Source organism: Sarcophilus harrisii, chromosome 4 (assembly GCF_902635505.1).
Source record: "Sarcophilus harrisii chromosome 4, mSarHar1.11, whole genome shotgun sequence".
In the NCBI taxonomy this organism is placed as follows: Eukaryota; Metazoa; Chordata; class Mammalia; order Dasyuromorphia; family Dasyuridae; genus Sarcophilus; species Sarcophilus harrisii.
In genome coordinates this window covers 180691920-180718391 of record NC_045429.1, presented here as the reverse complement: position 1 = coordinate 180718391, position 26472 = coordinate 180691920, and the positions used below count along the sequence as shown (strand labels likewise).

The 26472-nt window shown below is 35.0% G+C and overlaps 1 protein-coding gene across 2 annotated transcripts in view; it reads right to left on the bottom strand.

The window, feature by feature from the left end:
* The window catches only part of MCM9 (minichromosome maintenance 9 homologous recombination repair factor), a 180440-nt gene that overhangs the window by 131513 nt on the left and 22455 nt on the right, over nucleotides 1-26472 (bottom strand). For both annotated transcript variants that reach the window (XM_031964357.1, XM_012549313.3), the window contains exons 3-5: nucleotides 24857-25173; nucleotides 22935-23016; nucleotides 4579-4779 (exon numbers count right to left, since the gene is read on the bottom strand). In XM_031964357.1, coding sequence (XP_031820217.1) covers nucleotides 4579-4779; nucleotides 22935-23016; nucleotides 24857-25173 — 600 coding nt within the window. The remainder of the gene's footprint in view (nucleotides 1-4578; nucleotides 4780-22934; nucleotides 23017-24856; nucleotides 25174-26472) is intronic.

Below are 26472 nucleotides of genomic sequence, written 5' to 3'. Positions count from 1 at the left end.
TGATATATGATGAAGACTTCAGAGAATTATGAAGAAATTTATATGAACTGATGATGGTGAAATAAGCAGAAACAGGAAAACTCTGTGTGTGTGTGTGTACAAATAATGATTATAATGTAAATATAATAGTAAAAAGGGTAAAAACATTTACCCTAAAGAGTTAAAAATTGTCCCCCCTGCCTTTCCTTGAAAAGACAGAAGACTATGGATATGGAATCCTGTGTATACTGTTAGACAATTTAATGTATTGACTAGTTTTGCTGAACTATTTTCCCCCCTTTTGTTTGAATTCTTTGATGATATGAATATATTAAAAATGATAAAATAAATGCATATATAGATGTATGTGTAGAGGGCTGGAACTCTGAAAAGGTGTATCTGAATCTAAGACAGCAGTGCACTTAAGGCTAATTACCTACTCAAAGTGTGATAATGGTTTTATAAACATGGTTATGTGATGGCTCTCCTCACAATTGGTGCTTGCTGAATGTGTTGTGATGAGGTAATCAGAGACAAGGATTGAAGAGCTGGGGGAGAGAGATCAAGGTCACTTGGCTGCAGAACAAGGTAGGAGAGAGGCTGGAGACTCCATACTCCAGAATCTAGGATACATCTTTGTGTATAGTCCAGTTAGCTCAGAGACCTATCTCTCTGCTTGGTTCCAAAAGATCTTGCAGCTTTGTCCTTGGCTTCTGCCTCTGCTTTCTTTAGCCTCCAGCCAGCACCAAGTTGGAAGATGCAATGAATCTCTTTTGCCTCGAAGATAGGGCTTGTGGGCTTCCTCCCAGAGTGCTCCTGTCCGACCCCAGTCAACGTTCACAAGAAAACTCTCTCAAGTAACTAACTCAAGCTCCAAGAGCTCCCTATATATGTGATCTCCCAAAGGTTAACTCCACCTTCTGGAGGGAGAGGGATTCTAGGTTATCTCCCAGAGTGCTCTCTGGCCCTAAAGGAGGTGTGAATTCAGTGTTTCTTTCTAAATTCTGAACTCTCCCACATGTGTGAACTCCATTGAGTACTTAGATACTTATGAGCTCTCTCAAGGTGTGAACACAAGCATTGTTTCCATCAGTATTAGCAATTTATCACCTTGTAAGGATTATCTCTAAGGTGTGAACCAATAAGCACTGTATCAATTCTATTGAGTTAACACCAGGATTCTGACATCACCCTTGAGTTTTCACCTTGTTTCAAGTTGAATTGACACTAGGATTCCAACACATCTTTGGCAAGTCACATGGCAGCTTGCCTGCCTCCTTCACTTCTCCCCCTAAAAACCAAGGACTTTGACTGATCCTAACTCTGGCTGACCCTTCAGAGAGCTAGCCTGGACATTATATATATGAAATTTGAGGGTGTGTTCAAAAGAATATAATTATGAGACATGTTTCTCTATCAAACTAAATATGTCTGATATTTTCTCTTTGAGCCAAATCTGATAAGATTTAAGGTTCACACAATATTCATCTCTCTTCCTTCATTCTCTCAACTGTAATAGGTCTTTTTTAACTCTTCATGTGATGTAATTTACCACAGTTTACCTTTCCTTTCCCCTTCTTCCAGTACAATCCCTTTCCCACCCCAGGTTTTTTTTTTTTTTTTTTAATATCACCACAATAGAGTCAAATTACACCTATATATTCTAAGTATAGCCCTAACAAAGATACAGTTTTCAAGAGTTAAACTTATCATCTTTGCAAATAGGGATGTATATATTTTAATCCTTAAAAAAAAAAAAAAAAGATTTTTTTTTCCCCTTTACTTTTTACCTTTTATGTTTCTCTTGAGTTCTGTATCCGAAGATCAAATTTTCTATTCAAGCTCTGATCTTTTCATCAAAACAAAAAAAAACCCAATTTCAGTAAAAATGCATCTTTTGCCCTGAAAGAATTGATTCTTGGCTGCAGCCCAAGCTCTTTTGCCCTGCAGCCCATATTATAGGCTCTTTGATCCTCTAAAGGAAAAGCTGTTAGATCTTGGGTAATCCTGATTGTGGCTCCTCAATATTTTAATTGTTTTTTTCTGACTGCAATATTTTTGTCCTTGATCTGATATTTCTGGAATTTAGCTACAATATTCCTTGGAGTTTTCATTTTAGGGTCTCTTTCAGGGAGTGATCGAGGGATTCTTTTCTTTTTTTTTTTTTTATGCTGAGGCAATTGGGATTAAGTGTCTTGCCCAGGGTCACACCAGCAAGTGTTAAGTGTCTGAGGCTGGATTTGAACTCAGGTCCTCCTGACTTCAGGGCTGGTGCCGTATCAATGGATTCTTTTAATGGCTATTTTACTCTCTGGTTCTAGGTTATCAGGAGAGTTTTCCTTGATGATTTCTTGAAAGATGTTATCTAGGCTCTTTTTTCCATTGTGGATTTCAGATAGTTCAATAATTCTAAGACTCTCTTGTGGATCTATTTTCCAGGTCAGTTGTTTTTCCAATGAGGTATTTTACATTTTATTCTATTTTTTCATTTCTTTGGTTTTATTTGACTGATTCTTGATGTCTCATTGAGTTATTCACTTCCATTTGGTCAACTGTAACTTTTATTTTTTTAATTTTCTTCAGTTAGGTTTTTTTAACCTCCTTATATATTTGGCCAATTGAACTTTTAAATGAGTTGTTTTGTCTATTGGATTTTTTCTTCATTTTTTACCAAATCTGTTTTTCAAGGGATTTTCTTTTTCCATTTCATTAAATCTATTTTTTAAGGAGTTGTTTTCTTTTTCCATTTTGCCAAATCTATTTTTTAAGAGGTAGTTTTCTTCAGATAATTTCCGTATTTCCTTTTCCAAAGCTCTCAATTCCTTTGCCCATTTTTCTTCTAATTATCCTTTAAAATCCTTTTTGAATTCTTCCAAGAGAACCTTTTGAGATGGAGAGCAGTTCATATCACCCTTTAAGACTTCACCTACAGATAATTTGCTTTTACTGTTCTCAGGGTTTGAAATCTGTTTTTCTCTGTCTTCATAAAAACTATCTAAGGTCAGGGCTCTTTTTTGCTCATCTTCCTCTAGCAGAGATAGCAACTTCACCCACCTGGGGCCTGTGCTGGGTGGGGATGGCCAAGTTCCACTTATGCTAGGGTTCAGGGGCTCACTATTTGCCTTCTGTACTTGGGTTGGAGGTCTCACAGCTGGCTTCCAAACCAAGACAGAGTACCCAATGCAGCTGTATTTTGGTTAAAAGCCTCTCAGTAGATTCCTCAGGCTCGCAGAGGCATCTATATCCTGAGCTTCCCTGTGCTGGGCCACCACCCACCATGCCTGATTGAGACAGACTTTTCCTAAAATTCTTCCAAAAAATTTCTCCTGAAAATTTGTTACACTCCAAATATTTGTGGGTTCTGTTCCTCTAAAACCCATTCAGAGGTTTGATCTGGTATTGATTCTGAGGAAAGCCCAAAAGAGCTTAGACAAAGACCTGTCTACTCTTGGCTCCACCCCTCAAATAAGGATACGATTATGCAAGAAAACCGATTCCACTTACGTAAAGGAACTAATCAGGAGTAAGTTATCTATACCCACCAAAAAATCATCACAAATTGCTTATACTTTTTAAAAGATTACTGGTATTTAATATTTGGTGAAATGAATATCTGATTAAAATAGATCATATGAACACAGATAATATTTTTGTGCTTAGAATGTGCTATGATTTTATTTAATGACAAAGAACTTCATATGAGATTTTTTTTTTTTTTTTTTTAATTTGCTGAGGCAGTTGGGGTTAAGTGACTTGTCCAGGTCACTTAGCTAGGAAGTGTTAAGTGTCTGGGGCTGGATTTGAACTCAGGTCCTGCTGACTTCAGGGCTGGTGCTCTAGCCACTGCGCCACCTAGCTAGATGCTCCTTCATATTAGATTTAAAGCTGAACGTGTCTCAATAGCTAATCATAAAATTTTCCTCCCTGAAAATAACTCCAGGAAAGAATTAATGGTGAAGAGCTGACATCTCAAGAATGAAAAGGTGTTGTACCTATTTTAAAGTTTTAAATAAGATAGCGTTTTTTTAAAAAGCCTCACTGTGATAGTTTGTGTAATTACATCATAATAGTTTATGTTAAGACATAAGATTTGTGCTGTGTGATAAAACCTTTCCAGTGAACTTCACGAGTTTCTTCATTAATGTGTCTTTCTTCCTTCCCATCTTCTCTTTCATATATATATGTTCTTTTATTTAAAAAACTCTAGCTAAATTGTCTTATGAGCTACTTATATGCCAAAAAAAGAAATGACATTACAGAAATATGTTACAGAAGAACAATAGAATTTGTTTTAAGGAGATATTCTGCATTTAATAAATGGAGGTTCCACTTTCATTCCTTTAGAAACTTATAACAAAACAAAAAACACTCTTCAGCTATAAGAAAGTAAGAGTTTCTTGAAAACTCAAACTTAATTTCCCATTTTTTTTTTTTTTTTTTAACACAGATGATAAAAAAGGTTTGCTATGCAGAATAAGTACTGGGGCACTGATATGGTAACCTAGTTGTTAAATTACACAAAATATAAATCTCTTCTAAAAGTATTCATGATTTTCAAATAACATGAAATGTCAGTGAAAACTATTTGCAATTACTAACCTGCCAAGGGATCATTTTTATAATGTTCCCAAAAATTCTCAAATTCCTTGCGAACTTCTTCATCAATGATGTTGCCTATGGATTGTTCATTATTCACTTGGACATAATTGGCCTTCAGCACTATCTCCACATCACACCGAACATCTTGATGGAAGGGATTCCACCGCTGCATCACTACCCCATAAATGGTAAGATCATCACCTTGGGAAGAAAATCAAATTAGTTAGGAAAAAGCAACAGAATAAATCATTGTCCTATTTGGTTTTGAAAAAGGTCCACAGACAAAGAATTCTGGGGGAAAAACCAATGTGCTAAAAAAGAAGTAAACAAACCCTTAATAAATGCCTATTACATGCCAGGCTCTGTGCTAATCATTTTATAAATATCATTTCATTTAGTCTTCATAACAACTCTGGGAGGTAGGTGTTGTTATTTCTATTTTTAAGTTTAATCCCCATTATCTCCATTTTCCAGTTGAGGAGTAGATAGAACTAAAGTGATTCACATAGCTGTTCAATGTCTAAGGCCACATTTGAATTCAAGTCTTCCCAATATGAGGCTCAGGATTCTGTCTAATGAGCCACCTAGCTATTTTGCCATGAGGACTCACAATTTTCACAGGAAACTATATTTGCAAACAAGCTAACATTAAAAAAAAATTCAAGTTCTTAAGAGCACTAATATAGTACTCTTTACTAGAAAAATATTTTGTTGAATAATTCACTCCAAAAGATCCATGATTTCATTTCCTTTCCCTGTCACAGAAATCAGCCTCCTCTTTTCCACCCCAGATGCCTTAGTTGATGATCTTCACGAATTTCTGTGGCCAGATTGTAAAAACCTGCCAAAGCTTATGTTTCACTAGGAGAGCCTTTAAGAATTTAAAGTCACCTCCATATCCTGACAGGCTATGAGTAGAACTTTGTAGAGGCACTTTAAAAATAATATCATCAGTACTTCTATGTGTGAAGTGTCTTTCCCTGAGGCTCTTGAAACAAGGAATAAATAAAATGATTTGTGTTAAGAAATGTAGAAGGCAGAGAGTTTAACTTGATGGTAGAAAGTAGAACAGAAGAAAGCTGTTTTCTTACTATGATGTCTCCTTTTTAGATAAAGTTCTTAGTTTAATTTATCCCTCATTATACTTCAAAGATTTTTCACATGAATTTTCAGGAGCATGGGATCAATCAATAAATTATTTATACATCTCTCTGTCAAGCACAGTGTAGGTATTGAAGATGTAGAGAAAGAAGGTGAGAAAACCCTTCCCTCAAGGAAATATTTTATCACAAGAAACAAAAAGTACACATAGGGAAATACTAAATGTATACAAAATAGATACAAGGTGATCTTGGTGGGATTATGAGGGGTATTAGTAACAGGGGAATTTTTGCTAATGTAGTCATTATGAAGCTCTGATGGATGCTTGACATGATGTGGTCCTTATTTCATTAAATAAGGACTACTTCTCTTTGAATTTACAAGTGTTTCCTATAGTATAATGCCTGGCTCATAGAAAGCACTTAATAAATGCTGCTTAACTGACTAAGATTCACAGGATTTCAGATTTATAGCTAGCAGGGTCCTAAAAGGTCATCTAGTTAAAATCTTTAATTTTGTAGATGATTTTAAGTGGTTTGACTTAAGTCATGCAAGCACTAAATAAGTAGCTGAGCCAAAATTTGAACCAAGATATTCTCTGATGTCTCCCCACTTATCTTAGATTTCAATTCCTTATTGGCCATTTTTGTTCAGGCCTCTCTAGTTCAAAGATTATTATCCACCCTTCCAAGAGAAAACAGAAGAAAAACAAAATATAAATAGTTGTGTCTTAAGTTACTATTGTCCAATCCTCACATTTGATCTCTGAGGGATTTAATGGAGTGCAAGCTCAGTGTGATTGCATGGGGAGGAGATATTCTGCTGTACAGAACAAGAAAGATGTTAATAGTATTGTATTCTGACAGCCTATAATATAATCAGAGAAGGGCAACTAGGCCAGTGAGAGGATTCAAATTGTACATCAATTGAAGAAAGTGAAGATGTTGAGATTTGGGAGGAGAGGCAAGAGATCTGTTTTTAAATATCTGAAGGGTTTCCACATAGAAAATTAACTTTAAAAATGTTTTGCCCCTAGATCAAATAATAATAGTGGCTATGCATATGTTTGCAAAGCACTTATGTACAATATCTCATTTGAAAAGGAAGAATTAGAAGCAGTGCCTTGAAGTAACAGAAAAGATTTCAGTTTGACAGAAAGATAAAGTTCCTAACAATTAAAGTTATTTCAACAGGTTGCCTTGGAAAGTAATGACTTCTTGAATTGACTGCTATTCAGGTACAGGTTGAACTTGATGACATTTGAGGTCATTTCCAGCAATGAAATTCTTCAGCAACCTATCCATTCATTTGCATATCATAGTCTAGAAAGAAGCATTTTTAGCGAGTTTTGTTTATCTCCTGTGAATGGTTCAACCAATATTTTTACATTCTGATGGATTACACTGAGAAGCCTTAATGCAATTAATGTGATGTCATCTAAAAATAGGTACATTTGAAGAACTTTGCCTTTAATAAGAAGTCATTCTTTGGTTTGGATTTTGTGCTCTGCTATGAAACTGGTAAATATTTGGGCCTTATAGGAACATCTGATTACAAAAGTCCACAGTGGGGACATCTGTATAAACAGCTCCAACTTTAGGAGATACTTTACTGCCAAATTAGCCATAAGTCAAAGTTTGCATCCTGAACCTTTTAATGATTTTGTCTATAAATGCTCTGGGGATTACTTGGCTTATTTGCATTTCTGGCCAAATTCTCTGAAGGACATTTGCAAATCAACAGCTTTTCATTCCTTTGTGGGACTGTAACTGTTATCATCCACTAATGTGCTTTCAAATGTTCTTATATTCTTTACTAGAATTGTTCCTGGCTACCATAACTGTCTGTTTAGAAAGGAGTGTAAAAAGTATTTACTGACCGAATTGGTTTCTAGGCTTTTTCAGCCTCCTTTTTGTGTTAGTCGTTTTGCCTTAGTTAAAAAGTTCTCTAAAATGGTCAGGGTCAAGGTCAGTGTTGTGCCTTAATTAAATTTCCCTAAACCGGGACCAGGTGAAGGCCATCCACTTCCTTTTGATTTGGGTTGACAATTTGTCAAAACTAACCAGATACTGTAATCAGTGTCTTCTCCCCTGCCTGAGAAAGATTCACAATTTCATATACAATCCTCTCTTTAAATTTCCACATTTTATATGGAAATGCTAATTTCACCTGGTGTTAATAAAGTTCAAAATAAAGAAATAGTTTTGAAAAAAATCAATGCCTTATGTTTCTCCTTTGTTCTGATTTGCCATTTATTTTGACCTCTGCTATAATGAGTTTCTAAGTATTAATAATAACAGTAATAATAACCACCAAGAAGACAAGCAATCAACAAACACCTAGAGTGTGGCATGCTATGCTGGATTCAGAGAATGAAAATACAATAAATAAAAAAATCCTTACCCCAAATAAGCTTACATTCTAACAGGGAGATAACAGGCAACACAGAAATTGAACAGATATTTCTCCTGTGCTTTCAAATTTGCCAGAAGTTTTATATTCATTTTCTCATTAGAGCTTCACATCTATCCAGGAATGTAGGTACAATAGGATATTGTTCCCTTTTTAAAGATGAAAAAAACTGATCCAGGTTAAAGTTACTAAAATTAATCCCTTTGTAGATTTTTAGCACCTGAAAATAAAACCTAGCCAATCAATGAATTCCCCCCAGGCTGTTCTATGTTCCGGATTAGATATCATCATTTTCCCTCAAGGCATTTATAACAGTTGAAACATAGGATGTTAATCTCGGCTCTAAATCTTTGCTGGTGCTTATTTTATACAAAAGATATTTCCTTGATGCTAGGAATCTGCTATTCTTCATTTCTAATCCTATATCCTCAACCCTGAGCCTATATACTTAATGTAGTGTTGCTGATGCAAAATGGTTTCCAGTGCTGTTAGTGCCAGAATAATGTGCCATTCCTAGGCATCTTCACATACAATCTGCAGGCAGAACTTTGGCATTTTGCAAAAGCACTAAGTAAATGCTAAATATGTGAAATTCTTGCTGCTGACTCATAGACTGAAATATTACACACATATATTTCTAGTCAGAGGGAGCTTTACACAAAATGTCAAGAAGCATAGTGTTTAAACTTCGGAGTGCCTCATACATATACTAAAACTCTTTCAGGAACCATTGCTCAAAATATTGATGAAAGTTAATGGAGAAAAAATAGGTTAATTCTATAACATCACCTCACTAAAACTTTAAGGGAATCAATATATAGCAAATATATTGATTGATATCACTTTACATGTAGCATTCAGAGAATACTAAGTGCATTTCAGTTGATTCTTCTGATTGAAAAGATTGTTTTTTATATCATTTCTAAACTGATCAAATAAAGCACTTCCAGTAGGTGAAAGATTATTTTGTTTTGTGTATTCTGCATAGTAAATACTGACTAAAATACAGGAACTCAATTACCATACGTAAAAATATATTTTTTAAAAAGTCTACAACCAACCTTCCCATCATCACTATAGTTCCTCCTGCCTCCCAACTTTTCCCTACATTCCATGGGGCCACAGTAACCAACAGACTTCTTGATTTCACCCTTACCACACCTTCCAAAGCAGGATCATCCTTTTTAATTCTCCTGCTACCACTCTCCTAAAAACCCTCAACAGACCACACCTAGATGCTGCAATAGCCTCTTTACAGGTACTCCCCTTTTCCAAAAATGCATCGTTCACACTACTACCAGAATAAACAAGCATACCCCTAGTGATGTAACTAGTTACATCACTCCTTCATTCAAATATATTCCAGCGACTCTCTTTTTATTTGAACCCAGTTTAAACTCCTCTGCTGGCATAATCCTACCCTTCCAGTTGAATAACTTTGCTCTCTCCACACCCCACCACCACTCCCAGTGTTTTAGCCAGGATGAATTTGGAATGCTGATGGGTTGCTAGGCAGAGATATCTACTAAGTAGTTGATAACAGGGGATTGGAGTGCAGGAGAGAAGTTTAGGAATATATATATAGTTTTGAGGGTCATCAATATGAAAATGATAATTAAAATCATGAAGGCAGGTGAAACAAAAAAGGGAAAGAGTATGGGAAAGAAGCAAAGATGGTTTAGGGAAGAACCTTGAGGAAGATTCATGGTTATGATTCAACAAAGCTAGAGAAAGATTTAGCAAAGGAGACGTGGAGAAAGAATGACTCATCAAACAGGTAAGAGGAGAATGAGAATGTACTGTCCCAGAAGTCAGGAAAGAAAAGGATATCTAAAGTGTAGGAGTTGGTTGATAGTGTCAAAAAAACCCAGACAAAATCAAGGAGGAGCCATACTGGGAAGAAGCCATTGAAGATATTTTAAAATTTATTCGGGGGAACCACTTTTTATTAGTAATTTATATATCTAGGGAATCTTGTCTAGAGATCAAAACTAAAATGTGTTGTTTTAAAAACAACCACTACCAAAGCTATAGGATAAATGGGGATGGGGTGGGGAGATATTCCATTTCCATAGTTCAAAAAAACAGGATCCTAGAACTGCTTAAATCAATGGGCATCAGGAAATAAACCTGTTTATTATGCAAATCGAGGGAAAGACATATTATTTAACAAAAAATAATTTATTTAATATACACATACATTTTTTCCATTTTGGCAATATGAAGTATTACTGGTAACTAATGTTTTTCTAATTAACTCTCCAACAAAAACTGTTTGAAAAAGCAATTTAAATATGTTAAGTTATAAAATTCTTAAAACAATTTTAAAAGTGTTACTGTCATCCACATTTTATAAATGAATAAACTCACTTGCCCAGAATCACAAAGCTAAGTAGTAAAAAGTGAATTATAATGGGAATTCAGTTCTCTTGATTCCAAGTCCAGTACTCTATTCTTTGTACCACCTGAGTGCCTAAGGTCATAGCTTGAGAGCAGGGAAGAACCTCAGAGGCCATTTAATTTTGAATCTTGGGGAAATAAAGTAACTTGCTTTAGATCACAAAGCTATTAAGTGGAAGAACTTAAATTTGAATCCAGGACCTCTTACTCCAAATCCATCAGTCTATGCTAGTAAAACATCCAATCCTCCTTTATTGCCTTATCATAGCACAAAGGCAGGTATTCTTGAAGGCTATACTAGAATTCTCAGATCTACAGGCACAGATTTTTGACAACGAACCTGTGGAAAGGCTCTTTGCTTGTGGTCAGGAGAACAATTAAGGTAAATTAAATTAAAAGAGGTTAATGACAAAAAGAATTGTCACATTAAAGAGCTTACTAAGACCTGGAGTATGTGTAGTGGGAAGAAGGGTGTTAAACAATTTAACTTTTAAAAAGGCATTTTTAGTAGAGTCACAGGGTCAAAAATCAGAATAAGCTAAAAAGTTGATGCACCTGCACAGACAACTTCTCTTAGGCTTCTGGCAGTGAAAAGTAAGAGAAAAAAGGATGATAGTTTAAATGAGGAATGGGAAATGTCTGGCCCAAGGGCTGTATAAGATCTGTGAAATCACTTGGTGTGGCCCTGCCAAGGCAACCAAAGGCAATGAGGAGTTTAAAGCTAAGTACAACCACCTCCTACTGTTTGAGTTGTTAAAGACGATAATTTTGAATGACCCATGAATGATGTTATAAATATCCAAAATGGCCCTGGACAGAAAAAAGGTTCCCCAACCCTGATTTAAATGGAGGCCAAGATCAAGTGAGTGTTGTTTTTTTTTTTTGTTTTTTTTTTTTTTAAAGGATGTGGATTGAAATCTATAAGCAGGAGGGGAGAACACAATAAATCCCAATAGCATGAAGATGAAAGGCAGGAGAAAAGTGATTGATAGGAGAAATTTCCTGATGAAATGTAGAAGGATGGAATCAAGGGCATTCCTTGATGAGGGAAGAAAGCTTATAATAAGTAACATGGAAGTAATGTAAACATATTTTCTCTCTTTCAAAAAGATCTAATTTTAAGGGACTGGTAAATATATTTAATTCATTTTCTTAACATACCTATGAGATATCTACACAGGAAAGAAAGTTATGTGATTTGTCCAAAATCAATTAGTTTATAATAAAATCAAAAAGAGAAGTTAGATCTCCTACTGTAATTAATATTCCTTCCTCTGGAAACAGTCACACAGCACTTATCTATTCTCTACCTGTTTTAGCAGATAAACAGAAGTTCACACAGCATGGAAGTTCCTGGTTACTATTGCTGCTTTTTCCAATAATAATAATAATAAAATATTAATAGTGGATAACATTTATATATTAGGTTATGGTTTTTATTGGGCTTTACAAACATCTAACTTGATCTAAGAACCTTTAGGATAAGTTCTACAGGTATTATCTTCTTTTTAAAGATGAAGAAACAAGATTGGGAAAGCTGAAGTACTTATTCTTATGTCACACTGCTAGAAAAGCCAGGTGGAATTCAAACTCAAGCCTCTCAACTCCCATGCCAGCATCCTTAAATACTTTACTATTCTTATTTTCCTAAAGGAATGAACAAAGAAGGCTCTATACTTGTGGCCACAATCTGTCCTTACCTCTGTTCATCAAAATGCTTTATCTTTCACAGATGTACATTACAAATGAGACGTAATAACCTAGAGTCAGTGAAACATTCAATTCAATTCAAATGTAGATTGTATGATTTTAAATTATTCATAACGGATTTATGTTAAGCTATCCACACTTTTTTGGTTCCACACATCACAAACAATATATCACTTCCCATGAATGGTGGAGCATTTGTCCATGAGAAGCTAAATGGCCTTGTCAGTATATCATCCCCTTCCTTGGGTTAGGATTAAAATTATTTAAAGCTAGGTTAATATTTTGGGTTAAAACACCTTAAAACAGTGTAACTAAAGAGTTAGCCATAAAGTTAGAAATCTTATTTCTGACTACTACTAGCTTTGTGATTCTGGGCAATGCACCCAATCTTGACTCTAAGACTAAAAATTACAAGCAGAGTTGACCAACTGCAAGAAGGAGAATTTACTATACCTGAAGAATTCCTACCTGAATGAACTTAGAGGTCTATACAAAAGTAATGATAACTAGAATTTTTAATGAGGGCAGAGATAATATTCTTATGTGATTCCCTTTATATTCCACAAAAATGGTGAAATAAAATGAAAAGTTCTTTATTGCTATAATAGATCTCCCACCTTGACCACAATTTCCTTTTATGGGCACATAGTTAACTTCTAAGTGAAAATCTTACAGTAGCTTTTCAAGCCAAAATCCAACTAATTTCCCACATCATAAAAAAATTCCTATTTCCTTCTCTTCTTAGTTTACCCCAACAACTCACACTGGTTTGCAATATCAATCAACAATCACTTTTTAAGAGTCTATAATGTTGGGAGCAGCTAGGTAGCTCAGTGGGATGGAGTACCAGCTCTGAAGTCAGCAGGACCCAAGTTCAAATCTGAGCTCAGACACTTAATACTTCCCAACTGTGTGACCCTGGGCAAGTCACTTAACACCAATTGCTACACACACACACACACACACACACACACACGTGAAAGAAATGGACCTATGAAAAATAAAGATGAAAGAGACATTGAGCTAGAGTAGATACGTGTTAGAAGCAATACAATTCAGGAAGCAGTGAAAGAACAATTCTCTATTGCTGGAAGGGAAGACTTGGTCAATAAAAATTTATTAAGTGCTTAATGTGCCAGGCAATGTGCTGTTAAACACTTGAGTTACAAAGCCAAAACAGAGTTGCTGCTCTCAAATAGCTCACAGTTTAATGGGGGACATAACAAACAATTATGTACAAACTACATATAGGACAAATTGGAAATAATCAAAGAGGAAAAGTGATAAAATTAAGAGGGGCTGATGCCAAATATAGTACTTAGAAAAAAATATTAGACCTAGTACCTAAAAAAAAGGAATTGGAAAAATATCAATCCATATGTTTATTTCCCCATTATTTCCAAGAATCAAGAACATTCTTGAGAAAAAAATATAAGATAGGAATAGAGGGGCTTTCCCAAACAATAATATACAGCAGACAAAATTTTAACAATCTCACAAATAACTGAAAAATGTTTGGGGACTAACGCCCTTCATAGGCTCTAGCTTTCCCATACATCACTTCCCCTCACAAGCTTGACATTATAGCCAAACAGACCTATTTAATGCTTCTTATACACACCAGTCCATCTCCATGCCATTGTACAAGTTATTCCCTCATTCCTAGAATGCTTTCCTGCTTTGCCTCAGCCTCTTAGAACCCTTAATTCTTCTTCAAGGCTCAGCTAAAGTTTTATCTCCTAACAAGAAGCCTTTTCTGCTTTCTCTAGTTGTTAGTGTCCCCACTCCTAAAATAAAGCTGTTTTTATATTGCCAGCACTTAGCATAGTACCTAATACATAGCAGGTGATAATTGCTTGTTGATTTGAATTGAAATGCTAAAAATGTGAAAACATTGGGCTTACTATCTGATAAGCATAAAAAGGTATCTGATTTGATGAAGCAAATGCTGCCTTAAAAGATTCCTTCAACACAATGCTTCCCATGGATATGTCAAAATCATACACAGTTTTCTTGAGATATGTAAAAACATAGCTGTTCAATAGCCCTTTGAATATTAATATTAAGCAAAGCATAAAACAAAGTAACATGCTCACTAAATGTATTTGCCATTTGTCATGGAAAATTTCTAGCACACAGTCCAAATGGAAGAGGGAGTATACTTGTGCAGAATATGTATGTGATTGCAGGGAGGTGTCATTGTGGATAGAGCATTAGACCAGTTCAAATATTACCTTAGATATTTTCTGAGCTATGTGATTCTGGGCGAGTCTAACTTCTGTCTCAGTTTCTTCATATGTAAAATGAGAATAATAATAGCATTCACCTTCACGGATTGTTGTAATATTTTAAAGCACTTGTGCAAACTTCAAATTACTATATAAATTCTCATTCACTTTTTTCTTCTTCATAAAATACTACCATGGATGATGAGAATCTTCAGATGTTCCTGTTTATGGGTGACACTTTTATGACTACATAGATTTCTAGAACACTGCAGAGTCTCTTAGATGAGATTCAAAATTGGTTTATATAAATGGCTTTTTAGTAACAGTGTTAAAACTGTTAAAGCTCAGAATTAGCTGAGGTTGATAAGGGAAGGGAAGGACATCAAAGTGCTTTGGTTTTCAGGCTGGGAGTAGATTTTGCTATATTAATGTGAACACAATACTTTTTGTAAAAAATCTCATTTCAATTTCTCTAAAAATATTAAGAAATAATATACTTTTAGTATAAGAACCTTTTTAGTCTTGCCCCTTTGGGAACATAGATTACAGCAAAGCTTCTTAAACTGTGGGTCATGACCCCATATGGGGTCAATAACTGAATGTAGGGATTGTGAAATTATGACTTATCAGTAAATACTTAATTTATATACCTATTTTATATACCTACATACTTGGGATTTTATAAAAATTTCTCAGCAAAAAAGGGTCACAGGTGGAAAAAGTTTAAGAAGGTCTGGCTAAAGAACAAAAATCCTTTCATAAGAAAATAGATTAAGGGAGGCAACTAAACTTAAAACTAAGAATTGTTCAGTTGTGTCCAACTCTTTATGACTCCATTTTGGATTTTCATGACAAAGATGCTGGAGCCCTTTGCCATTTCCTTCTTCAGCTCATTTTACACATGAGGAAATTGAGGCAAGCAGGATAAAGTAACTTTCCCATGGTCACACAGCTAATGTGTTGAGGTCAGTTTTGAATTCACAAAGATGAGTCTTTTTGATTCCAGACCCAGTACTTTACACACTGCACCATCTACCTACTCCAAAACAAAGAGTATCTCTTTTCTCCAGAAGAGCTGGATTAGGACCCAAACTTCTCCATTCAGACAAGCCTGTGATATTGATTATAAAGACCCTTTTCAATCATGGAGGAGATGAGGGGGAATATGGGGAAGACAAGCAGCTATTAAGAACCTACTATATGTTAGGCACTATACTAAGTACTATACAAATACCTCATTTAAACCATACAATAACTAAGATAGGTGCTGTTATGATCCCCATTTCACAACTGAGGAAGCTGAGGCAGAGAGAGTTAAGCAGTTCATTTCTTATTCTGCTTGTTTTCTCTGCCCAGGAGAATGATTTCTGGATTAAACAAGACAACAAATATGGCAGAAAGAAAAATGATAATCAAGACAAGCAAGGAAATAGAGTAGTGAGCTTACCCCAGGTAAGTTCAGATCAAGTGGCCCAGATGAACTGTATCCTCAGGCACCCAAAGAACTGGCACATATAATGGCAATCAAAGGGAAACCATGAAGGATGATTTGTGAACATTTAGATGATAAAGTGACCACAGAGAGCCAGGCTGGCTTCACCAAGAGGTCATGCCAGATTAATTTTTATATTATTATGATACATTAGATTAATTATAACTTTTTAAATTTTTTATTTAGGTTTCTAGAATGTTAGAACAGGAAGTGAAATGCTGTGAATATAGTTTTAGATTTAAACCAAGTTATTCTTGTGTAAAAGACAGGCTCAAAGGGAAATAGCCAATAATAGCATCATTAAATAGATTTGGAACTGAATGTCCAGATCCAAGTAAGTGATATTTACGCTTACTATCAATTTGGGAAGTTTTCTCCAGTGGAATTACTCAAGAACTTGTAGGTGGTTCTGTGGTGTTTGATACTTTTATCAAGTAAAAAAAAAAAAAAAAAAAAAAAAAAAAGCCAGGCAGAATAGCTTATAAATTGGATGACAGAATAAGAATTTAGAGAAATCTTGCTAATCTAGAACATTAAATAGGTATGGTTAAATAGGATTTCTGAGGAAAAAAAGATTTGGGGGTTCTAGTGGCCAGCAAGGTCAATAAGAGCCAAGAAAATTTACTTAATCTTAGTCTGCATTGAGCCAGATTCTAGGCATAAGAAAGTGATAGTTCATTGTACTCTGCTATGGTCAGATCATATTACATTGTGTTCAGTTCTGGGTAAAATGCATACTGTCTCTTTAAAACCCTCTTCATAGGGAAGGAGGGAAATAAACATTTACTATATGCTAGGGACTGTGCTTAGTGCTTTGCAAATATCTCATTTTATCCTCACAACCCAGGGAACTAGGTGCTGTTAACATCCCTATTTTATGGTTGAGGAAACTGAAACAACTGAAGATTATGTGACTTGCCTCAGAAAACATAGCTAACAAGTATCTGAATCCTTATTATTATTAATTTTTTATTAAAACTTTTTATTTACAAAGCATATACATGATTATTTTTCCAACATTGACCCTTGCATAACCTCCCTTCTTCCCCTCATCCCCTCCCCTAGTTGGCAGGTAGTCCAATACATGCTAAATATGTTGAAATACATGTTAGACTGAATCCTTATTTTAACTCATCTTCCTGACTTCAGGCCCAGTGTTCTATTGCACCACCAAGCAATTAATGATAAAAAATAGTTGAAGAGTCTGGGGGTGTTCTGGTAAAGGAATTAATTTGTATTTATTCTTAAACTGGATGAAAGACAATACTGTTGTTATGGCCATAATTTGGTTACTAAATATGAAAAGATCTATTTTGAACTGCTAAAATATATGTATTTTATTTACTAGAAACTAGAGAAGTACTAAAGAAATTTTCAATGATATCACAGAAACACACTACCAGTTGAGAACTTCAGAGTCACAAATCATGATTTATGTCATCTACTTTTGCAAACATGTTTTATGCCTAGGGGATAAAACTAAGAAAATGAGCAATTATATAAACATTTAGAGATTGGGATATGATAGAAAAAGGACTGTTGGATTTGGCAGGAGAAAATTTGGGAAAAGAAAAAGATGAGTCATCGAGAGGCTAGATTTTCATTACACCACTGAACATCGCCCAGATGGTCAACAGGAATCTCACAAGACAGCAGGCGAAGGGTAAGAGAAACCTGTTTAAAGTAGTCAATTGATATCATTAGTCAAGAGTTCCAAAGATAAGCTATTGCACTTTAGTATCACCTAGAGCTGCAGAAAGGTAATGCTTTTCTTAAGGGCTAGTTTTCTGTTGCCACCTCTGGAATGAGCAGAAAAAGCAGAGATTTTCTAACTGCTGTGGAATCTTGGAGAGGTGATTTAAAAAGTGAACTTGAATTATGTTGCTGTAAGTTGCTTTCTGATTGATCAGAACAGCATCCAAATGACTGAATACCTAGTTGGGCTGATCTGCATTATTAGTTTTGTGACTCTGGGTAAATTATTTAATCTTGTTTGCCTCAGTTTCCTAATCTGTAAAATGAGCAGTAGGAACAGCAAACCACTCCATTATCTCTGCCAAGAAAACCCCAGAATAGATCACAAAGTGTTGGACATGACTAATATAACTGAACAATAACTAATGGTGATTGTTAATTGAAAAACTGAAAAAGTTATGTTGGAAAAGCACAGCACTTGGTTCACAATAGAAATGTAATAAGTGCTTTTTGACTGACAGAAGTAAAGAAGATTCTCTTGGCTAAAGAGTGGTGAGGATCAATAGTCAAGTAGTGAAGTGAGAAGCGGTTTCATGTGGTACAGATTTTTATGAATGGACCAGTAATACTGAAACTGGCAGTTTCAAGCTGTATTACCCTAATCATTAGTTTCCCTCTTTTATGTGTTTCCATGCAGCCAAAACTTTACTATAGCCTTTCAATGAACTGTGACATGAGTTTATATGAATATTGTGAGGTCTTTTATTCCTTATGTATTTGCATTTACCTACTGGTATCTCTATTATCTTTTTTGACTTATTAAGTAAATTAAAAAGTAAATATTTAAGATCTAATATCATTATTCAATGGCAGGCTATGTAAATATTGCACATTGTGTGGATACACAGCTGTCTGAGTGGCTGATTGTGTAGACAGAAAATGCACTAAATGGGGGCTCAACACAGAGTAGTAAAGAGAGCAAGTATATTTACTCTCAACAGGGTTACCCTTAGGACCCTAAGAGAGTCTGAATGTAACCAAGTGGTTGTGATCTATCCCTCAGAACTTAGATTTTGCAGGTTGGAAGCAAGTTGGAGGATCAAGCTAAATTCAGAGAAATAGTGTTGCCAAGTTTAGTTAGGAGTAGGATTTCATCTGATGACATCACCCCATATGGCTGGGCTGCTCTGAGAACACACTTAAATAAGGAAAAAAATAAGCTGCAGGGGTGCAAAGGTAGGAACCTATAAAGAGGCTCAAGCTCCTGCCACATAAGGATTAAAGAAAATGGGGTATTTTAATCTAAAAAGACTTAGTGGGTCTATGTGCATGTGTATATATGTATATGTATGTGTGTATTTGAAGGGCTCATGTGAAAGTGGGGTGGGACTTGTTCCTTGGTCCTAGGTAACAGAAGTAGGAGTAGAAGTTGTAAAGGGGAAAATTTAGTCTTGATACAAAGAAAATTTTCCTAACAATCTGAGCTACCCAAAAGTATAAAGTATTGTTCCAAGAGGTAGTTAAGTACTTCTTCACTGGAATTCTTCAAGTATACCAAGCTATGTAATCAATTGTTCCATATATTGCAGAAGGAATTATTTTTTTTTAGGTAAGGGTTGGACTAGATGGCTTCTACAATGTTTGTTCAACTCTGAAATTCTGTGATTTAAGAGTTATATCTAACTATTCACTTAGGAAATCAGATCCTGGAGTGGACTGGGCTGTGGCAAACTGCGCAGTACTTTTAATGACCCCCAAACCTCTCCCAGAAACACCAAGTCCCAACTTTTTAATATCCACATTTTTAAAATGACACTGTAATGCTTGGAGGTGCAATGGAAGTATTAAAGTTGTATATCAAAGGGAAATGGATACACATGAAGTGGAAAGAGCATATAAGGGGATGTAAGTAAACTGTAACATATTACCACAGAATTGTGCAGGAACAGTTGACTAAAGATAAGCAGCAGAGAGATGTATGCTTAGAAGAGGGAAAGACTGATCATGTAGCAAGAGAAATAGGTAACTCTTGCTTGCATCACTAGTACCTGAGAAGGAGAAGCCTAAAATGTGGGCAGACCTAAAATGTTCCCGATTGCTGCCTGAATCGGATTAAAATATAACTAGGTAAATTTAACAAAATAAATAAAAATACAAGAGAGCGTAGTTAATATTAATATGCAGTTTTCTAAGTCAAAATATGGCATAAAAGCTTGTCTCTCTTCTATTGGCCCTCTAATTGAGTAGAGAATTTATGAAAGCACAATGTACAAGTCACACAGAATGAGAAAACATAGGCTGTGGTCTGGACATACTCAATGTCAAGGAATACTCAAATAAAATTCAAAAAACCACTTAAATACCAAAATTTTATGTCCCAAACAAGATTGCCAGCTTCTTGAAGGCAGAAATTTTGCTTTATATTATTTCAATATTCCCTTAAAATCTTATGGTTCTAGCTATGCCCAGAGAAAGAACTCTGGGTGATGACTAAAAACCATTACATTGAATTCCCAATCCCTATATTTATGCCCACCTGCATTTTTGATTTCCTTCACGAGCTAATTGTACAATATTTCAGAGTCTGATTCTTTTTGTACAGCAAAATAATGGTTTGGTCATGTATACTTATTGTCTATCTAATTTACATTTATATAAAAAAAAATCTTATGGTTCTGAGAACATAGTGAAGTCCCCTCATTCTTCATAATTATATTGGGAGTATAGAATGAATGGTTAGTGCAGACAGGATCCTGTATTCAATTAACACCATTACAATATTAGCTTATTTCCATTTCTAAGCTAATATCCCATGCTAACATTTTGGTAACAGAGTTACGAAAAATTCCATTTGAACTGCAAGTCTGACATAATTTCACAAGTCTTTTAAAAAATTTTAGCATTGATCTAATTATAAACAATTTCATCATTTTGCTACACTATTTACATGAAGTAGTTATTCTAAGATATCTATATATAATATATATTTTAAATGAAATTTGACATGCTTTTCATATATGTTGGCTATAAATATATGCATGCATGTATATGTATACACAGGCATACATGTATATATTGGCAAAAAAAAATGTTTTCTGGTGCTTGGATTGGTGACTTCCATGGAGTGATATGATTCCTAGTAATCATTTTAATAAAATATCAGCTTAGGAGTTATTCAATGGCAAGAGCATCTGGAATAATGAAGGAAGGACGGACAAAATAGTCTTTTTCAGCAGATTATAGGGGTTATTTTAGATCAAGCAAAAGGAGGCTGTGGATTTAGGATAAAGTGACTACACATCCTAATTTTAAAGCTCTTTCTAATTGGACAAGCTATTCTATTTGCTTTTGGTGTGAAGACATGAAAATTTAGGTAGAAGTTTGTAATATGTAAGTTGGGGAGGAGTAAGGGAAATTAAAAGGTAATGGATGAACAAAAGAGCCATTTTGGCTATAGCTAAATATAGGTGGCAGTGTTAAAACTGGAATAGCAAATCCTGCCTCTGAGGTACTTACCTCAGTAAGTGACTTTGGGTAAGTCATGAGGCAGCTAGGTGGTATAATAGTATATAATAGTATGGGACCTGAAGTTAGAAAGACTCAAGTTCAAATTCTGCCTCAAATATTTCCCAGCTATTGACCTGGGGCAAATTATTTAATCTTTAAGTCTCAGTTTCCTTATCTTTAAAATGAGGTAATAGTGCCTTCTCATGGGATTGTAGTGAAGATTAAAATGGGATAACAGATATATATAATACTTTGTTAATCTTAAAGCACCATATAAAAGCTAGTTACTATTGTTAAGTCATTTAATCTCCCTGGGTCTCAACTTTCTCAGCTGTAAAATAAAAAGAACAAGATGTACTCTAATCATCTAGAATATGTTAGTTACTTTGTCCTTTCCCCTTTTCCCTCTTTCATTTTTAACATCATATTAAATTATCCAGTTGCACAGTAAAAAGTACAACTTTCAATTTTGTTCAATTTTGGCTTGGTCAGGGAAAGAAAAAAGGATCAGCATTTCTCCCATTCCTACCCCTAGAGGTAGGAATTAGGATTAGGAAGCTTACTGGAGGAAGAGAGATCCAGTTCTGATGGGAACCAATTCCCATTATATTTCCTAAGCTGGAAATGTCAGTCCCAAGGAGACACAAAATCAGAGGATCAGAAATTTAGAAATGGATGATGAAGGGGTCCTCTAGTCCAACACTGTTTACTTACAGATATGGAATATAGGGCAGCAGGAGGTTAAATGATTTTACCTGAGATTGCCCAAACAAGTGGTGCTAATTATCATTTCATTATTTAGAAGATACTTTTCGAAGTTTATTATTCTGCCAAATTTGAGATTAGCTCTGAGATGGACAGTACCTTATTTATGTTCTAGCTCCCATCATATGAGGTAAACATTCTTTAGAGACATAGGCATACATATGTATATAGCCGGCCCTATTCCAGAAATCAACACAGCACGTGAAAAACATACCAAATTTTATTTTAAAAATCTGAGAGTGCATTCAAAAACAGTTACAATAGAACAAGAAAACAGCATTACTCTCTCAGGTATCATGGCTCTTAAATAATATCTTCCAAATTATTGGTTTCAAAACACACTCTTGCTAATGTATACTTATTCTAAGTCAAGATTTTTTAAAAATGTGGTTTCTTCCTATATAAAGCATCAAAAGACTTTTTCAAAACATTTTGAAGCAATGAACTCATTTTAAACTTCTTCCAAACTTATTAAAAGAGGATTCTATCCAAAAGTATTCTTATAATAAGGAATATATTAACAGGAAACCTCAAACCCTAGAAAATAATGTTTTACTTGAATGCTTATCTGAATAAATCTTCAAGTAAGATGTCACAACAACATTCAGTCTGAGGTATGTCAAAATTCTCAACAGTCAATCTACAAGCACTTTTTAAGCACCAACTATGTACTGTACACTCTGTTATATGCTGAGCAAGTTAAGTATCACAGAGGAGAATGTAGTTTTGGGAAAGTCAATTAACCTCTGTCTGGCTCAGTTTTTTCATTTTAGAAATGAGGACACTTACCAGCACCTTCCATCCAAAGTTTTTTTGAGGATAAAGTAATATTTGTAAAGTGTTTTACATAGCTTAAAGTGCTATATGAATGCTATCTATTATTACTGTAAAAGTTATTAGTCTCCAAAGTCCATTTCAGCTTTAAATCTATGATCTTATGAAGACTTCACTTACCCTTCGCCACCCCTAGTTCTACCATCCTCACATAAAGATTGATAATTTCAAAGATTCTGGAAAATGATTAGAGAGTTTTCCTTAATTCTCACCAGATTTACAACTGTCTACTAAATCATCTTCTAGGACAACTTTCATAGATCGTGGAATACTTCCCACAGATAGCCTTTGGACCTAAAGGAAAAAAAAAAGAATCTTTAATAGGTTTACATAGAAAGCCAGTTTTGCAGTCAAGAAAACCTGGGTTCAAGTCCTTTCTTTGACATTTAATCGTTTATAAATATTGACCATGTCATCCTCAGTGGCCTAGGCAACTTCTCTAAAAATATAAATTGAAACACAGTTGGCTATCCACATTGGTAGAAGGAATTCCAGACCAGAAGTTTTCCCAAACCAATGAAATCACAGAGCTTTCCAAGGGAAAAAAACCCCACAACAATTTCTAGTTAAATTCCAATAGTTCTTTTTATCAAATTAAAGAGTCCATCCCTCTAAGAACTATTTGTCTAATATGAATCACAGTTAATTTCAAGAAAGATGAATTTTTAAAATGGTCTTTTTATTTCAAAAATTTTTAAGTTCTTACTATTTGTGAGACACGGCACTAAATATCAGAGATACAAAAATATGACGTGGTTCCTGCTCCCAAAGAAATTCCAAACTAACTAGAGGAGGGAGAAAAAGTAGGAACAAATATATATAAGGAAGAATCTAGGAAAAGTATTCTGAGAAGTTTTAAGATGAAGTGATTACCCTCAATGATGAAAGAGGGACAAAAACTTCATGAAAGTAGTACCTCATTTGGACCATGAATTGAAGGAAAGAACTTCAACCGAGAGGGATGAGAGGGAAGAATATATTACTCACAAGCTCCCCCCCCACCCCCCGACCCCGAGGCAACTGGGGTTAAGTGACTTGCCCAGGGTCACACAGCTAGGAAGTGTTAAGTGTCAGACCAGATTTGAACTCAGGTCTTCCTGACTTCAGGTCTGGTGCTTTATCCACTGAGCCACCCAGCTGCTCCAGGAAGAATACATTACAGGCAAGGAGACAGCATAAGCAAACATAGGCATAGAGAAGAAAGAGGACAAGACCAGAATGGAATTTGGAGAACATGGCAAGAAAAATAGCACAACAAAAGGCCAGAAATACAGTTTAGATCCAGACTAAGGGGAGCCCTCAAATAAGATCAGAAATTGATGCTTTATTTGATAGGAAATAAGAAGTTAGTTTTAAGTGGAAGAATGACAATCAGATTTAAAAAAAAATTACCAAGACTATTTAGAAAGCAATTAAAGCTGGGTTAGAGAAGGAACAGATTGGAGCAGAAAGACAAAGTTAGAAAACTATAATAGCTTAGATGAGAAGCGAAGAAGATCTGAATTAAGTTAAATGGGAATAAAAGAGAGGGGAAATTACATCAAATTAAGTTAAAGCTACATGAAGGCAGAGACTGTTTTCTTTTTTTTGGGGGGGGGGAAGAGGTGGTGGTATCCCTGATGCCCAATTCCACACCTGGCACATAGCAGACACTAGATAAATGCCTGATTACTTGACCTCCACAAGGAATATTTTCCTCTTGAATCCCCTGCCTAAGTGCCTGACATAGTAAGCACTTAATATGTTTTACATGTATTATTTCTCAAAAAATTTCTAATTACAGGTTATTATTATCCCCACTTCAGACATGAAGAAATTGAGGTTGAATGATAGTCACACCACTAATAAATGTCTGAATCTGGATTTGAACCCAGGTTACTGTCATTGTCATCATCTTAATCATCATTATTAGCAATAATACTTATAGAGCACCTAGAATGTGCCAGATATTGTGTTAAGTGTTGGGATCCTCAGCTACAGTTAAGCATTTTACAATTTTGTATCACAAGTCCAGTTCTATATCCCCTTTAAAAAAAAAAAAAAGCAAGAACTTTACTATAATTGAGAGCAAAAAGTGATTTTATTTCTTCAAATTAATTTATGCCTTTCCTTCCCTATTTCCCAGTTTTCTTACCTGTTCCTGAATTTTTATTTCTTGATAATCTCTACAGCGTGCAGGAGAAGATGATGAGCCTGAGAGACAAGTGAATTTAGAAGAATTGCACCCTTCTTTGTTGGGGCATGATGATGGACGACAGAATGCATAATGCTGCTCAAAGTCAGCCTTGACCACAAAAACATGTTTGCACTTGTTACACATGTAATCCCGTTCATATTCTAGAACTTTCACCATACTGGTACGAATGACTGTTCCAGTGACAGATAAAAAGTGTCCCACATCTTTGGTTTTAGGAATATGCTCCCTCATCAGTTCAGGACAAACAGGCAGACCTGAGAAGGAAACAGAATCAACAGTCATTTCATCTTGTGATATCTTACTATGTGTGAAAAGTATAATGTTCAAATTTTGGAGGTGATATTCAATAGATCTCTCTCAAGCAAAAACCTCTTTGTATTTTTTTTAAGACTCAAATTAATTTTAAAAAATCACAGAATCAATTTTAATAAGAATACAGGAATCACTTCTTTTACAATATGACTGATAGGGAAATATATTTAATACAATTGTACAAGTATAACCTATTATCAGACTGCTTGCCATCTTGAGGAGGAGGACGAAAAGAAGGGAGGGAGTGAAGGCAAAAAGTTTGGAACTATGAAATTTATTTTAAAAATGAATGAATTGGAAAAACAGTATTTTACAAAACTTTTTAAAAAAAAGAATAGAGGAAATCACTTGAACTTTTTATTTTTAAAAGCTGAACAAAGATTCTAAAAGCCTGTAGCTAGATTTTACAATGACTGTAATGAAAAGTAATACTCTACAACTTAAAACACTTAACAGAATTCTGCAACGAGTGAGGCCTCAGTTTGATAAATGTTATCTTCCCTCCCTTACACAAAACTAATATATTCCTTACGCCCCCAAACATCACAACAGTCAATGATTTAGTCAGCAAACTACCAAGCTAAGTAACAATGTGTTAACACTTAGAATAAGGAAATGGCACTCAATGTTCTCAAAAGCTATTGTTTCTTTTAGTTTAAATCAACAATTTCTGGTTAAATTTGATTGCATGTTTTTCCTAACTAAGCAGAGAAAGATTTGCATTAATTTACAGGTTTACCCTTGGCATCAACCTTTCCCTTTCACAAGCTTATGGTATTTTATCCTTCAGAAAGCAAAGGCTAATGATACTGTGGAGAGAATGCTACAGGGCTTTATATGCTTTAAGTAAAGAATGTAGGAGGAGATTGGAAAAATCGTGAAAACAAAGAGAAGGAAGGAGAGCAGCAAGATAGGTGGGGGGAAGGGAGAAAAAGCATTTTTCATTCAGTATCAATTCTATTCATTTTTCACAAGTGGACCCTAACAAAAATATGTCTTTGAAAGCAGCTCTATGTTAAGAGTAAACTTGTTCATATACTTTAACATATTTAACATGTATTGGTCTACCTGCCACTTGGGGGAGGAGGTGGGTGAAAGGAGGGGAAAAGTTGGAACAGAAGGTTTTGCAAGAGTCAATGCTGAAAAATTATTCATGCATATATCTTGTAAATAAAAAGCTATAATAAAAAAAGGAAAGTTGTTAATTAAATTAAATCCACACTGGTATTTCTTATGATACA